General features: G+C 35.4%; 1 protein-coding gene across 4 annotated transcripts in view; it reads right to left on the reverse strand.

Annotated features, from left to right (window-relative positions):
- Nucleotides 1-293: 293 nt before the first annotated feature.
- SUCO (SUN domain containing ossification factor) overlaps nucleotides 294-17,864 on the reverse strand; it is an 83,050-nt gene continuing 65,479 nt past the window's right edge. For all 4 annotated transcript variants that reach the window (XM_012000420.1, XM_012000423.1, XM_012000422.1 and 1 more), the window contains 5 exons: nucleotides 12,560-12,664; nucleotides 10,216-10,370; nucleotides 9,650-9,741; nucleotides 3,327-3,382; nucleotides 294-2,291 (listed from right to left, as the gene is read on the reverse strand). In XM_012000420.1, the coding sequence (XP_011855810.1) occupies nucleotides 1,848-2,291; nucleotides 3,327-3,382; nucleotides 9,650-9,741; nucleotides 10,216-10,370; nucleotides 12,560-12,664 (852 nt within the window). In that variant the 3' untranslated portion in view covers nucleotides 294-1,847. The remainder of the gene's footprint in view (nucleotides 2,292-3,326; nucleotides 3,383-9,649; nucleotides 9,742-10,215; nucleotides 10,371-12,559; nucleotides 12,665-17,864) is intronic.

The raw sequence follows: 17,864 nt of genomic DNA on the forward strand, positions 1-17,864 counted from the left end.
TTTCACTTCTTAAGTTTTTTTCTCATGTAGTTATAATGTGGGAGAGGAAAAAATAAACCTCAAGTTGCAAAATGTTATGCTGTATTTAGACATGAAACAGTTAAAGTGAAATTTTGATAGTATAGGGAGCAAAATGTTTATGTAAATATATAATCATTTTGTAGTTGGCTGAAATGTGATCAATATTGAATGGAATGTTGCTATATTTAGTTTTAAAAGGGGCAAAAACTTAAATCTCTGTTCAAAGATTAATAATTTCTGACTTCTCTTTTAAAAGACAGAAGAGCCAGTAATTAATAAAGACAAGTGTTCAGATTTATTTGGAAATTCACAGTTTCTAATGGCACTACAGCTCCGTAGTTACATATTGAAAATTTTCTTTCCACAACACACAGACCACATAATTTCTCACTCTACCTCTGCTCTCATCTGGACCTCTTTTCAAGGGGCTTCTATAAAATCAGGCCCTCTTGCTCTGAATGACTAATTGTGCAGACAGGAAAGAAATTTAAATCTTCTAAAACACGCTGTTAACCTAAAGCAGCAACTTAAACAAACAAAAAAGGCTTTAAATAAGTCACATTACAAACAATACCCAAGAAAGGTATTAGACAAGTTTAAAAACAGTTATTACTAAAAGTGCTCAATAAGTTATAACTTAAACATCACAACACAAAATGGTCAATTCTCTCCCTTTCAAAAAGAAACATGTTCCACTTTCATTCATTACTGTACAATCACACTAAGAAATCATTGTATTCAAATACAGTTGCTGCCAATTGTTTTTTAAAGACAAAAAAAAAAAAAGAGACACTGACATCACGTATGTATTACCTCTGCACATTTGTAGCCAATACAAAGCAAACATCAAGGAATAATAATCCCTTTAGACTTAACCAATTAGATGAAGCTTGACAAACTCACTAACTGGATCTGTGCATATGTACGCAGGCAGTGATTATATCATGAGACTTGTACTAATTGGCCAAACCTTCAAATTTTATATTCGTACTAATAAAAACAGTGAAAGTTTGGAGGATTAGTGTTTATTGTGTATGTTTAAAATGTAAGCTAAAGAAAACCTTCACAAATGGTTAAGTATGTTTAAAAGGTGAATTTGTCAAAAATTTGTTTGCAAAAAAAGATCCTGTAGGGGTTTTTATTTTCCTCATTGAGTTAGTAACTAAGTAAGAAGTAATCCAGTCTGAATAAGTGAAAATAACAAGAGCATCACCATCTACCTAAAAGAACAGACTTAAAAATTCCATTAAGTGTTCATTTCCAGTGAGTTTGCTAAACAAAGATCCAGTTGGCAAGTCTTTAGGATCTTTAGACTGTCTGACCCACACTGCTGAGCTTCAGGCACAGACCCCTCCAAGCCTTGTAGTGTTTGTAGCTTCAAAAACCTAACACAGTTATAAAAGAAATCAAATAACAGAAAAAGTTCTCCCTCCTCTTCCAGTGGCATTATAAATAGACAAAAGGCACATAAATATGGGAAGGTGCAAGAAATAGGAACAAAGCTAAAGGAAGAGGTTTAGGCTTTCATTCCTATCCCACCTAAGGAACTGGGCTTCCAAATTACTTTTGTCCCAGTAATTAATCTTGTGAAAAAACATCTTTATAAAATGTCTACCATTGTCCTTATAGGAAGTGATCAGCTTTGTAAAACTGTAGCTCATTAACCAAGATTGACACAATCCCATCTACTTTTTAAAAAGGCAGAAACCATAATTTCTGAATGCCTTTCCCATTAATATTTTCTCCCTCCCCAAACCCTTCAAATACCACAGACTGTTCTCCAAAGAACAACAAAAAAGTCTTCAGTATGAAAAGTTCAATTAATTTTAGATATGTCCCGAGACTGCTGTAACACCAAATGTTCCCACGGTGATCTCTTTGTTTCCTTTGATTATGTCATGCAGGCTCGGCAATGATCCCGACTTAGTCTGTATTAGAGTTTTTATCAATTTTCCTTGGTCTTGAACTTTAGATCGCCTTCGTTTTAAAGCCCTCTTCTCAGTTTTTGTCTTTTGAGACTGTCCATTGCACAGACTTGTGCAAGCTGAAATGCCACAAAAATAGGACTCTTCTGACTGTGATGAAGTTTCTGAACTTCCTTCAGATGGAGGACCTTTATAAGAAGAGTGATAAACTTCTCCCATATTAGAAAAATCTCTCTGGTTCGTAAAGGGCTTTCTTCCTTTTATGTCTCCATTGGCTATGGGGTGCAATGGTTCTGCAGGCTTTATGGTCTCAATTTTTTCAATTTTGTACTTGCAGCGCTTCTTCTATAACACAAGTAAAAGAAAAGTTAGTAATTATACTTCCCATAGTAACCTTATCAAACACCTAGAGAGCTGAGCAAATAGAGAAGTGCCACCTCCTGGTGAAAAGTAAAACAGTATTATAAACAGCACAGAACACATACATTGTTATGTTCTATGTAGATACTACCATCACCTTCCCAATTTGTAAATACTACTGAATCAAAACTCTTTAAATTGCTTACCTGCTACCTATGAATATAGGTTTAGGGAATGATACTAATATCTGAATACCTACTAACTGCCAGATAGCATAGTTTGCTTTCATGTATTATGGCAGTTATTAACCCTGAAAGGTTGGTATTTTACCCTTGATTCTTAAATGAGAAAAGCAAGGTTCAGATGTTTGGTTCCTTGCCCAAGTTACAATGTAGTAAGTAGCCAGGTTGAGAAGGAATCTTAGGCTATTTTCCTACAAAGCCCAAGTTCTTTCACCTAGATAAAATTACTACTAATTAAAATTAGTATAACTTAATTTGAAAGGCAAAATGAAAAAGCAAAGACTTTGAAGCCAAAATATCCTAAGTACATTCCAAGTTGCTGTTTTTTCATTAAAAAAAAAAAAATGAGGATAACATCATCTTCAGGTTGTGAGGATTAGAGAAATGGTGTATGCTCTGTGCTTGGCATGCATTTGGTAATAAATAATGACAATCATCCAAGGATCAACAAATGTTTTTTGTAAAGGGTCAGACAGTAAATATTTTAGACTTCGCAGGTCCCATATTTTCTCTCTTGCATGCTGTTCTGTTTTATTTTATCACTCTTTAAAAATGAGAAAATCTATCTGGCTCATGGCCCATATAAAACAGACTACATATGACCTGTGGGTCACAGCTTGCTGACCCCTGTAAATATTTATTTATACCATTACCATGATAGAAAATACACATTCAATTAAAGACTACTTAAAGGTAATTACCTTGAACCTTTCAACCTCTTTTCTTCATTTATGATCACAAAATATAGCAATAAACTTAAAAAGAAATAAACAATTACCTTCTTTTCTGGAGAAAACTTGAGGGGTTCTACAATGTACAGATCATTTGGGTCTACTGTAAGTGAAAAAAAAGCAGATGTAAAATGTAAAGTGGATTTGGTGGATTTGCTATAATTACATACTGAAATAAGAAAAATCATTCCTTATTATCCTCTAGTAATAGAACCAATTAATTTATATCAGGTTAACTATATATTTATGTATTTTAAATTAGTAAGCAAAAAGAGGCAAGGTGGAAGATGATACGATTCCTATACTTGACTGGTTATCTTCAAATAACTATACTTCCTTAAGTTGTTAACTAGTAGCTGGTTATCATCAACCAATACAATAAGGATCTTTCTTTGGGCCTAGCCCTACTCTTTTACCTGGTAAGAAAAGAAACATTCCTGGGTAAGCGAACACCAAACCTGCAGATCATCTGAATATTTCCCTGAAGGACTAGTCTCTAAACTGTGTCACAAAGGTAGATTAACAATGTGCAACAAGTAGTCGTGACCGTGTTTGGAAGCCAGTTAGAGAAATAAACACAAAAAGATATCCAAGATATTTTTCTCTGTTTATTACTATGATCAAAACTATGAAATCCAAATCTAAAAACAGCTTGAACGTGCAATATATATTACTAAGCAATAATGAATAAACACTTCTGGCATAGTGAATAAATTAGATTTATTAGTTTTAGCCCAAAGTTTCTAAGGTTTCATTACTCTAAGCAGATTCAAGATATATCCCTACCCCACCCCCATACTGACAAAATAGACACATATTTTTTAAAGAGAGGCTATGAGACTTTAATACTATTCAATCCACTAAAAATAACAATTTAAGGTCTGACAGAGACAAAAGCTTACACATAGCAAATTCACTATAAAAGCTTCCCATTTGGGAAATTTATTAATACAATTCAACCAACTGTAATTTTTTACATTATCTTTCAGAGATTTGAGAAAGTCATCAAATATATGAAAATATCAAAACATCCCTCTAAACAGTCATTTCTATCAGATTACTAATCTTAATTTACTTTCTTTAAAAATGATGTATATTTTTAGAAACGGCTATGTTATTCAGATCAACCTCTATAATGAAAGCAACTAGGTAATGATAGTTTGTTTTCTTAAAAAAAAAATCACTAAAAGCATTGAAAAGCTGCCAAGAAAGTAATCCCTAGGCTAAAACTGAAAGAAAAGTGGGAACCCCGACAATCAAGTGGAAGACAAAAGTCATTTTTGCCCTGAAAACTTTTGCCAACACAAGAATATATGAACTTTGGTTTTCATGGTATCATAAGGAAATGGATCAGAAATCAGGTTCTAGGGCCCACCCAAAGTTTAGTGTCATAAGATACCATTTTCCTGTGTACAGCAAACTGAGACCTCAAAGGATTATACGCTCAGGGCAAGAATGAAACCATGCATGAACTTGCAGTACAAATTATCATCACCTGGTGGCTCAACAAACCTCAAGTCATGAATGTAAGGTATTACACTAATGTAAAACACACAAATTCCCTCTCAAATAAGAACCTATATTCTAGGCCTCAAATATCACTACAAATAATTTTTCAAAGAGAAAAAGTAGCACACAAAGACACAACGCACCTTGAGTAAGAGCTTACAAAGACAATGAACAGATTCACAAAAATTTAAGATACTAGATTTATCAAACACAAACTATAAAGACAATTATGCTTAATATGTCTAGAAAATAAGCTTGAAAATATCTGCAGGAAACAAATAACAAGGAAAATACAGACCTAGATTTTAAAAAAATACAAAAAGAACTCCTGGAAATGGAAAAAATAACTGAAATTGAAAAACCAACGAATAAACTTAGTAACAGTAAGACTGCTAGCCTGGAAGCATATCAGAAGATATCATCCAAAATACAGCACAAAAAGTCAAAAAGGTGGAATGTTTACAAGACAGGGAAGATACACAGAGAAGTAATAAGTTAAATTAAATATGAGAATCTAAAAGAGACTGGAGCACAGGGAATATCTGGGAGGAAAAAATAATGGTTGAAAATTTCTCAATACCAATAAAAGAAACCTACCAATCCAGAGCTCCAAAGAGCCTCACGAATCTCAAAATGATAAAGAAAAAGGAGAACATTTCAGTTTTAACTAATGACAAATGAAAGCTCTCAAGAATAAAAAATTAGTAAACGTGGTAAATTTAAATGAACATTAAGTGTAAAAAGAAATACCTTGTTGAGTTAAAATTAAGCAGAAAAAATAGAATTAAAATATACAAGAACAGTAACACAAATAAGACTTGGGACAAATAAGAGTTTTAAGATCTATGTAGGCCGGGTGCGGTGGCTCACGCCTGTAATCTCAACACTTTGGGAGGCCAAGGAGGGTGGATCACGAGGTCAGGAGATCGAGACCATCCTGGCTAACTATAAGACATGAAACCCTGTCTCTACTAAAAATACAAAAGTTAGGCGGGCGAGGTGGTGGGCACCTGTAGTCCCAGCTACTCGGGAGGCTGAGGCAGAAGAATGGCATGAACCCAGGAGGCAGAACTTGCAGTGAGCCGAGATCGCACCACTGCACTCTAGCCTGGGCGACAGAGAGAGACTCTGTCCCAAAAAATAAAAAAATAAAAACATAAAAAATTAAAAAAAGATCTATGTATTGTTCAGGAGAAGATACAAGTATTGATGAACTTGAGACTTTGGCAAACATTAATACTTGTGACTTCTAGGGTAACTAGTAAAAGAACAGAACCAGTACACAACTTCCAACATAATGGCAGTAAAAGGGAATATTTACTTCCCCCCCAGTAAAAAATCTTAATGAATGCATGGAAGGAGGAAAAAAAGAAAAATAAAAAGGGATACCCCTGCCTATCTAATTTTTATAACCCTTACATACCAAAATCCAACATGAGAAAATATTACATGCCAATCTTATTCATATAGGTGCAAAATTCCTAAATAATTATCTAACAAAATTATGTGGAAATAATACATACAATACAAAATTCACACACATATATATCATGACCAACTGGTATTTAAAATGCAATATAAGTTTAACATTAGAAAATTGAATATAACTCATGTTTGTAACATAAAAAATGGAAATAAAATCTAATATAAAAAATCTACAAAATACCTATGACAATAGGTAACACATAATGACAAAATACATAATAAAAAATCCACAAAACATCTATGACAAATACAATCTTAGCAGTAAAACACTGTAAGCTTTCCCTTTGGATCAAGACAAAGATGCCTATCAATTACTTTTATTTAACACTGCTGAAAATGCAAGATAACACAGTTAAGAAAGCAAAGGAAATAAAAGCTATAAGGACTGCAAAGGAAAAAACAAAACTGTCTTTGTTCTCAGTATCTGTACCTGTATTCACTGAAAATCCAAAATAATCTGCAAGTGAACTAGTAAAATGACATTGCTTATATAGAAAGTTCACCCTAAAATTCACGTAAAATCTTAAGCGACCTCAAATAAGGAAAAGAATTTTAAAAAGAAAGAAGTTAGATAACTCACACTTCCAGATTTCAAAACACATTACAAAGGAAAGTAATCAACGTGGTAGAGTACTGGCATAAACACAAATACACCAATAGCACAAAATAAAGAACCCAGAGATAAGCCCTGATGTACATGGTCAACTCATTTTTAAGAAGGGTGCTAAGACCACTCAACGGGAAAAGGACAGTCTCTTCAACAAATGGTGCTGGAAAAACGGAATATTCACATTCAAAAGAATGAAACTGGACCCTTATACTATATACAAAAATTAATATAAAATAGATTAAAGAACTAAATCTATAAAAGTTTTAGAAGAAAACATAGGGGAAAAGCTTCATGACCTTGAACTTGACGATTTCTTGGATATGACCCCAAAGTACAGACAACAAAAACACAATAGACAAACGGGACTTCATCAGACTTAAAAATTGTACATTCAAGGACACAATTCAAACAGTGAAAAAGCAACCTAAAGGATGAAAGAAAATATTCGCAAATCATATTATCTAATGAGGGTTATAATCCAGAATGGAGGTTATAAAGAATTCCCTGAACTTAAAAACAAAAAAATCAAACAATCCAACTAAAAAATGGGCAAAGAAATATTTGTATACCCCTGAACAGCACTACTCACACAACAGCCAAGAGGGGAAGCAATCCAAATGTCCACTTACAGATGAATGGATAAAGGAAATGAGGTATATAAATACCACAGATTGAATATTATTCACCCTTTAAGAGGAAAAAAATTCTATCACATGCTATAATACAGATGAACCTTGAGGACATTATGTTGAGTGAAACAAGCCAATCACAGAAAGAAAAATACTGTATGAGTTCACTTATATGGGGTATCTGAAGTAGCTGAATTCACAGAAACAGAAAATAGAATAGTGGTTGCCAGGAACTGAGGAAAGGAGAAAAGGGGAATTGGTTAACGGACACAGTTAAGGTTTGCAAGACAAAAACATTCTGAAGATCTGTTTCAAAACAATGTAAATATACTTAATGAACTGTGCACTTAAAAATTGTTAAAATGATAAATTTTATGTGATTTTTATCACAATAAGAAAAAGACATGGTCTCTCCCACAGAGCTTAGAGGTAAAATAAGACAAGTAAAAATAGGTAAAATCAAAGCATACTATGATAAGTGCCATAACAAGAAAACTTATCCAACAATAGAAGAAATAAATGAATTAACTACTGGTAGAATCAGGACTAAAGTCAGTCTCCTACGTACTCTACTCAACTTTCTTTACTGGTAAAGATACACCAAGATGACACTGTTGTTTAAAATAGAAGTAATTCTATTATCAGGTGCAAAAAGCTAATCTGTTTGGCCCTAAAAAATTGGATAAAGAGAAGAGAAATTGTAAGATAGTCATGATTTCACTCAAGACTAGAAATGCTGAGAAGTAAAAATCTAATGTATTTTCTAATTGCACGGGTACACCTCATATAAGGAATGTCTTAGAATATGGAGTAACTGTAAGTCTCATATGCAGCTGATAGAAGGGAAAATTCATAAAACAGTGTGGAAAACCGTATGACAGTATCTACTAAAACTGAACACACACATATCCTATGATCCACCAATCCCATTTCCAGTGTATACCTAACAGAAATGCACAGGTGTTTACCAAAAGTATGTAATAACCTCAAAATGAAAATAATCTAAATGTAAATGAATGATGTACAGTATATGTATATAATGGAATACTGTAAGGAAAAAAACTAAACAAATGACTATAGTCAATGGCATGGTGAATATCACAATGGTTAGACATCAAAATACTGGCTATTTTGGGAAAGGATGGGCAGTGACTAAAAGAGCACAAGTAAGTTTTTGAGGTGCTAATGTTCTACTTCTTAATTTAGGTGTTATTTGCACAGCTGTATTCAGTTCGTGAAAATTCATTAAGTTTCACATATAATTATACTTTCTTGTATGTAATACTTAAATTAAAAATTTCACTTATAAAAAGACATGTCAACCAAAAGAAAAAGAAAAAAGCAAGAAGGAAGAAGAGATTTACTAGCCTTAAGTAAACACACATGTAATGGGTTAAGTCTATAAAACTTTGTGATAATAATAAACCAGTGAAGCCCAGGAATGATTACTTGAATAATTTAATCAATTGAAACATGCCACTCAGTTACTAAATCCTACAACCAATGATTATTAAGAAAGCACTCCTAAATATGTAATTTAGTTATTTTAATATTAGTATGACAACAAATTCCTAATTCTCTTAATAAGCATTAATTACAAGATACTGAAATAGGAAAATATCCACTCAGTACACATCCAGTCATTTAAATGTAAGTATTTATTTAGCATTAGACAATGGAACCTAATTATAGGTTCTGGAGCTAAAAAAAGAGACCAGATTTTTGTTCAGAAAGTGCCTCATAGTCCTAAACTAGAGACAAAAGGGGTCCTACCTGTATAAGAAGAGAAGGCAGAAAAGCACAGGATGCTATGGGAGCACATTCAGGTTTTCCATATCTGTTGAACTTTCTCAAACATCCCTTTCTAAAAAGAAATACTTCTAAACAGGAGCATGTGCAAACAAAGCTACCAACTGCTAATTAAGCTAAGCCCCCCTCCCTACCCTCTGGGCTTTTAGGAACAAAGACAAATATAAAATGTGAAAATGATAAAGTGGCTTTGACACAGCACGAAGACAAAGGCTACTTGTATCCATTTTTTGTTGCAGATGGTCATGAACACAACACTGACATTGTATTTATGCCAGAAGCTAGTTTCATGTTTATATATACATATTATATATCCACAAAAATCTACCTTCTTTGCCAGTTAACTGTAGAGACTTGGATCTCATGAGCGGGAATGAAGTTCTTCTTTTCAAATTCATGTCATCATAGGAAGAGAAGCACCTAACACATTAAGAAAAATACATATTGGTTACAAAGAATAAAGTACTTATAATTTACTCTTTTGTTGAGGCTACACAGAGGTTATTGAGAACTGTGCATACCGCACAGGACTAACTCTAACACTCCAATTATTGCTAATACAGGTGAAAAAAAATTTTAAAGATCTTTGTCTAAAAGGTATTGTATTAAAATATGTATTCTCTTCTTCCTTTGAATTCCACATTTGGGCATCTTTCTCAACCAAATATTTCAAGGGTTTCATGCACTTACTATTAGTGTTTTCTCTATTATAGTCTACAGAGCCAGGTTAGGCACAGGACCATCTTACTATCCAATGATGTTTTTAATGTTTTGGTTTCAAGATAATCATATAGGGAAAGAAATTACCTGTCTCCCTTTATTTGCTTAAAACTTCTCAAAAATATATAAAGCATAGTAAAAAAATAAAATTGTGAAATATAATGCTGATATTACCTTTTAGGGCTCGGATACTGATTACTTTTAGGAAGTTTTGAAATATAATCTCCATCAAATTGAGAAGTGTTTCGACAACGCTGCATACAAAGCATCAGTCCCAAGACAACACAAAGAACCAAAGATATGACAAGATAGCTTTGTCGATCTGAAACCTGAGATAAGAAGAGGGTTAAATAATAATCATAGGAAATCATATTAGGAAAAATATAAGGGTATCTAAAATTCAAAGGACCAATCATTTTAAGTGTATATATATATATATATATTTTTTATGAGACAGAGTCTCGCTCTGTCGCCCAGGCTGGAGTGCAGTGGCGCGATCTCCGGCTCGCTGCAAGTTCTGCCTCCCAGGTTCACGCCATTCTCCTGCCTCAGCCTTCCGAGTAGCTGGGACTACCACTGCCCGCCACCACGCCCAGCTAATTTTTTGTATTTTTTTTTAGTAGAGACGGGGTTTCACCGTGTTAGCCAGGATGGTTTTGATCTCCTGACCTCGTGATCCACCCGCCTCGGCCTCCCAAAGTGCTGGGATTACAGACTTGAGCCACCGCCCCCAGCTCATTTTAAGTATTTTTTTAAACTGTGCTTCAAAGACCAGAAATGCAGGGCATGCTCTTTGAAAATAAACTATGACATTTAAAAAAAATTCTTTGCAGCATTCCAATTCTTTCTATAGGAGTGAAACCTATGGAAAAGTTTTAGAAATAAAACAATAAATATATTTACACCTTTATCCATCTCACCAATTGTTAACATTTCGTCACATTTGGTCTGTCTTTCCATTTACACTATCTCCTCCTCAGGGAGAAAAAATAATTGTGCTTTTTACCCAGTCTTTCCCATCTTATAAAAATGAACTATCAACCACCCAGTTATTTAAGCCGACAACTTGGAGATCAACCTTAATTCCTCAAGGCTTATCTTTCTACAACTTAAAAATATTCTGAATTCAGTAAGTTTACACTATTCTGAACTTTTAAAATCCTACTGTAAATCAACACCATCTCATCCAGGTTACTGCAATTACTTTTTTTTTTTTTGAGACAGAGCCTTGCTCTGTTGCCCAGGCTGGAATGCAGTGGTGTGACCTTGGCTTACTGCAACCTCTTCCTCCCGGGTTCAAGCGATTTTCCTGCCTTGGCCTCCCAAGTTGCTGGGATTACAGGCACATGCCACCACACCGGCTAATTTTCTTGTATTTTTAGTAGAGATGGTGTTTCATCACGTTGGCCAGGCTGGTCTCCAACTCCTGACCGCGAGTGATCTGACCGCCTGGACCTCCTAAAGTGCTGGGATTACAGGCGAAAGCCATCATGCCTGGCCTGCAATTACCTCTTAATTGATTTCCTGTCTGCTTCTGCTCCTGCTGTTCCCCAACAGGCAATTCTCCACAGAGCAACAAATGGAGAGTTTCTCAAAGTGCTAAGCATTAATGACATGATCCATATCACTTCTTAATACTTTCCAATGATACAATCAATGATTCAAATAAAATTCAAACTCTAAATTGTCTACAAAGTCCTACATGACAAGGCCTCTGTCAATATCTTGAACCCATTTCTTAGCTTCACTTCTCTCACTTACTCCGCTCCAGTCATATCAGCTTTCTTTCTGCTCTCAAACACATTACACTGTTTCTACTCTCCAGTCCTTTGCCCTAGTTCTGCTATAAACAGGTTTGTTATCATTCCAGGCAATGTGCAGCTGCTAACTCCTCTTCAGTACTTAGTTGTAATACCACCTCCTCAGATAAGCTCTCCAAGATCACTCTAAAGTAGCATCCCTTACTGCCACCACCCTACACACACACATATTTAATTTTCTTCACAGTATGTATCACTAGGAGAAATTATCATCTATTTATTTATTTACTACATGTATTCTATCCCTCCCCCAGGACGTAAACCCTGTGAGGCCAGGGACTATTACCTACCGTATGCCACAACCTAGGTGTGTACAGCTCACACTTCACATATGCTAGATGCTCAATAAAAAGTTTTTAAATCAATGAAATTTTTGCTTTGTTAAGCAACTTTAAAAGCCGTTTTGAACTGAAAATGAAGTATGTGTTGCTACTATCAGTGTTTACAAAAGGCCTGCTAGAAGTTTGATACCTATATTATAGGTATGGCCTAAATTATGAAAGCCATATTTTACAAAAGACTATGATAATGTATTTCCAAAACTTAAAACTTCCATATTCTGGTTTTTTAAAAAGTTCACTACAAATTACAATTTTGTTTGGTCAAAGTTTTAGGTACTATGTTCATGTTAACAAGCCTGACTTTATGACAATCTCTATACATGCACTGGGTCTCACAATACCAGCAGTAACAATTACCTCCCGTTTCAATTCTGCTACTGTTGCTGATAAATTTGAAACAAGCTGTGTCATGTTGGTCAGCTGTGCCTGTAGCAACTGGATGGCTTCAGTTTGCCGCTGATCCTACAATAAAGGAATTTATTTTTCTTTGAATATTAACTACAAACTATTAACGTTAAAAATTGAAATAAAATAATCTAAAAAAACTCCATTAAGTTATTTCAAAACAAATGTATTAATAGGAATCTCAATGAGTAAGTACACTTTGAAATTTTAGAAATAAAACACTTGAAGTATCTGAGACTGTGTCTAACCCTCCCCAACAAGAATTATTATTTATTTATTTATTTATTTTGCCACTCACTGCTACAATGTAAAATACTGTATAACAGAAGTTGGTAAATTACTTTTCAAATTAACATGGGTTCTATAAATAAACCAGCATATAACCAGAAATATTTAAAAAGTCACTTAGTGTTTCTAAAGCAAAGCAGTTGGCACAAAGACAAATTGAAAATTTTCTGAAGAATGTTTTTGGTTATAAAGTAGGCTCAAAACCAAGTTTTAAAAATTTCTTTCATAGCATATTATGTTGGAACTTAGGATGGGACACAGTGAAATATCTATAATTGTTCATCTAACCAATGCTAAAATATCACCGATGAAAGAAATGCATCAAAAATGCCTATCTTTCCATTTGTTTTAGGCAGCACTGAATTTTAGAAACTTTTATAATCAACAAAGATGTCTTGTTTATAATATAATTGGCATGCATACTTTAGGGAATTATACATCACATTCATAGTTATGACTCTGTATTAGGGAGACATAAACTGAAAACTTGAACTTATTAATAAAGTTAGGGAGGAGGAAATGAGGGCAGGAAGAAGTCAAGGAAATATAAAACTCTTTTAGGACCCTATATGAAATATCTACATAACTATTATTCTAGACCTAAGTTTTTCATATTTTGATTCAAAAAAGTTTTAAGTCTCAGCTATGTACCTGTGTGTGGGGAGGGTGTATAAAACTACAGCAAAAGATTTCACTTACTTCCCTTACTGTGATCCACTATGGTACTTTCTATCCTACCTCATCTTTCCGAAATGCTAAATGTGACTTTTTAAATTGTTTCTTTTGAATCCTGACTTACCTTTGACTCTGATAAATTCAAGACATTTATAAACATTTAAAGGACAAGCTATTAAAGTTAATATGTTGTTTAACACTTCTAATCAGGATTAACTTCCAATACTATTAATATGCAACTTTGTTGAAAAGTACTTAAGTAAGTCTTTGAGACACAAGACATTGATGTTACATATCAACAAAGAGAAAATACACAGGAGGGGGCATTCGTATTCAAACTAATGAAAGCTAAATAAAACACTATGTTCATGAGTCAGAAGTCTTAATATTAAGACGACAATTATGCAAATTAATCTATAAATTCATCAACACAATCCCAATCAAGATTCAATTTTTTTTGGTAGAGATTAACAAGCTGAGCCCGAAATCCATACAGAAATGCAAAAAACTACTACAGCCAAAACAATCTTGTAAAATAATAAAATTGGAGGACTTAACATTACCTGACTTAAAATGTTAATATGAAGCTACAACAAACATAACATTGTGTTATTACCTTAAAGATAGACAAACAGATCAATAGAACAAAAGCCCAGAAACAGACCCACATATATATGGTTAACTGATTTTTATCAAATGTACAAAGGAAATTCTGTGGAGGAAGGACACTCATTCCAACAAATGATTCTAGAACAAATGGATGTCTATATGCTTTGCTCTTCTGACCCTGACTTTCCAAAAAGAACTTTGATCCATACCCTGTAACACACAAAAGTTAACTCAAAATGAATCATGGGCCTAATATAAAACTAAAACTATTAAGCTTCTAGAAAAAACAAAGGAAAAAATCTTTGTAATTTTGCATTAGGCAAAGATTCATAGAGCAAGAAGAAAACTGATATATTGGGCTTCAACAAATCAAAAGCTTCTGCTCTTCAAACCACACTGTAAAGAGAATAAGAAAACAAGTAATGGATTGGGAGAAAATATTTGCAAAGTGTATCTCCAATTTATAATGTGCCATGAATAGAAGAGTAAGATGCACCTAACAAAACTGCAGTATAAGGCCTCCTCACTTCACCATCCCCTAGTCCCAAATAACCTTTTAAAAAAGTATAAAATTTCTTTATTATGTGATAACACACATATCACACTAGAGGTGCAATATTGAAATAGTTCCCTTAAAATCAACAAGATAGGGGAATGGTCATAATTACCAGTCCTATTGCACCACTATATAGCTCTAGCCAAGAGATAGGGAAAAAAAAATAAAAAGGTATGACAATCAAAAAGAAGAAACGAAACAAAGCTGTTCTTACTTGCAGTCAATAAGATTATCTACATTAAAAAAAAATGCACACACACACAAAATTTTAGAGTTTAACAAAGTTGCAGGAAAGTCCTCTGCATTTCTACCTAACACACACACACAATGTACTATGAATAATGCTCAAGAAAACTTCCTCAGAAGGTTCCAAGATGGCCGAATAGGAAAGCTCGTCTACAGCTCCCAGCATCAGCGAGGCAGAAGACAGGTGATTTCTGCATTTCCAACTGAGGTACCAGGTTCATTTCACTGGGGCTTGTTGGACAGTGGGTATAACCCACAGAGTGTGAGCTGAAGCAGGGCAGGGCATCGCCTCACCCAGGAAGCACAAGGGGTTGGGGAATTCCCTTTCCTAGCCAAGGGAAGCTGTGCCAGATGGAACCTGGAAAATCGTGACACTCCCACCCAAATACTGTGCTTTTCCAATGGTCTTAGCAAACGGCACACCAGGAGATTACATCCTGCGCCTGGCTCGGAGGGTCCCATGCCCAGAGAGCTTTGCTCATTGCTAGCACAGCAGTCTGAGATCAAACTGGAAGGCAGTAGCGAGGTTGGGGGAGGGGTGTCCGCCACTGCTGAGGCTTGAGTAGGTAAACAAAGTGGCTGGGAAGTTTGAACTGGGTGGAGCCCACCACAGCTCAAGGATGCCTGCCTGCCTCTGGAGAATCTACCTCTGGGGGCAGGGCATAGCTGAACAAAAGGCAGCAGAAACTTCTGCAGACTTGAATGTCCCTGTCTGACAGCTTTGAAGAGAGTAGTGGTTCTCCCAGCATGGAGTTTGCGATCTGAGAACGGACAGACTGTGCCTCCTCAAGGAGGTTCCTGACCCCCGTGTAGCCTAACTGGGAGACCTACCTCCCAGTAGGGGTCGACTGATACCTCCTACAGCCAGGTGCCCCTCTGAGACAAAGCTTCCAGAGAAAGGATCAGGCAGCAACATCTGCTGTTCTACAGTATTTGCTGTTCTGCAGCCTCTGCTGGTGATACCCTGGCAAACACGGTCTGGAGTGGACCTCCAGCAAACTCCAACAGACCTGCAGTTGAGGGTACTGACTGTTAAAGGGAAAACTAACACACAGAAAGGACATCCACACCAAAACCTCATTTGTATGTCACCAACATCAAAGACCAAAGGCAGATAAAACCACAAAGATGGGGAGAAACCAGAGCAGAAAGGCTGAAAATTTTAAAAATCAGAGCATCTCTTCTCCAAAGAACACAGCTCATCACCAGCAACGGAACAAAGCTGGACAGAGAATGACTTTGACAAGTTCACAGAAGTAGGCTTCAGACAATCGGTAATAACAAACTTCTCTGAGTTACAGGAGGATGTTCGAACCCATCGCAAAGAAGCTAAAAATGTTGAAAAAAGATTAGACGAATGGGTAACTAGAATAAACGCATAGAGAAGACCTTACATGACCTCATAGAGCTGAAAACCATGGCACGAGAACTACGTTACGCTTGCACAAGCTTCAGTAGCCAATTCAATCAAGTGGAAGAAAGGGTACCAGTGATTGAAGATCAAATAAATGAAATGAAGCGAGAAGAGACGTTTAGAGAAAAAAGGGTAAAAACAAACGAACAAAGACTCCAAGAAATATGGGACTATGTGAAAAGACCAAATCTACATCTGATTGGTGTACCTAAAAGTGACAGGGAGAATGACCAAGCTAGAAAACACTCTTCAGGATATTATCCAGGAGAACTTCCCCAACCTAGCAAGGCAGGCCAACATTCAAATACAGAGAACGTCATAAAGATACTCCTTGAGAAGAGTAACTCCAAGACACTAACTGTCAGATTCATCAAAGTTGAAATGAAGGAAAAAACGTTAAGGGCAGCCAGAGAAAAAGGTCGGGTACCCACAAAGGGAAGCCCATCAGACTAACAGCGGATCTCTCGGCAGAAACTCTACAAGCCAGAAGAAAGTGGGGGCCAATATAAAGAAAACAATGTTCAACCCAGAATTTAATATACAGCCAAACTAAGCTTCGTAAGTGAAGGAGAAATAAAATCCTTTACAGACAAGCAAATGCTGAGAGATTTTGTCACCACCCAGGCCTGCCTTACAAGAGCTCCTGAAGGAAGCATTAAACATGGAAAGGAACAACCAGTACCAGCCGCTGCAAAACATGCCAAATTGTAAAGACCATCGATGTCAGGAAGAAACTGCATCAACTAATGAGCAACATAACCAGCTAACATCATTATGACAGGATCAAATTCATATATAACAATATTAACTTCAAATGTAAATGGGCTAAATGCTCCAATTAAAAGACACAGACTGGCAAATTGGATAGTGAAGACCCATCAGTGTGCTATACTCAGGAGACCCATCTCATGTGCAGAGACACACATAAGCTCAAAATAAAAGGATGGAAGAAGATCTACCAAGCAAATGGAAAACTAAAAAAAAAAAAAGAGCAGGCATTGCAATCCTAGTCTCTGATAAAACAGACTTTAAACCAACAAAGATCAAAAGAGACAAAGAAGGCCATTACATAATGGTAACGGGATCAATTCAACAAGAAGAGCCAACTATCCTAAATATATATGCACCCAATACAGGAGCACCCAGATTCATAAAGCAAGTCCTTAGAGATCTACAAAGAGACTTAGACTCCCATACAATAATAATGGGAGACTTTAACATCCCACTGTCAATAATGGACAGATCAATAAGACAAAAAGTTAAGAAGGACATCCAGGACTTGAACTCAGCTCTGCACCAAGTGGACCTAATAGACATCTACAGAACTCTCCAACCCAAATCAACAGAATATACATTCTTCTCAGCACCACATCACACTTATTCCAAAATTGACCACATAGTTGGAAGTAAAGCACTCCTCAGCAAATGTAAAACAATAGAAATTATAACAAACTGTCTCTCACACCACA

Source organism: Mandrillus leucophaeus, unplaced genomic scaffold (assembly GCF_000951045.1).
Source record: "Mandrillus leucophaeus isolate KB7577 unplaced genomic scaffold, Mleu.le_1.0 Scaffold629, whole genome shotgun sequence".
NCBI classification, from domain to species: domain Eukaryota; kingdom Metazoa; phylum Chordata; class Mammalia; order Primates; family Cercopithecidae; genus Mandrillus; species Mandrillus leucophaeus.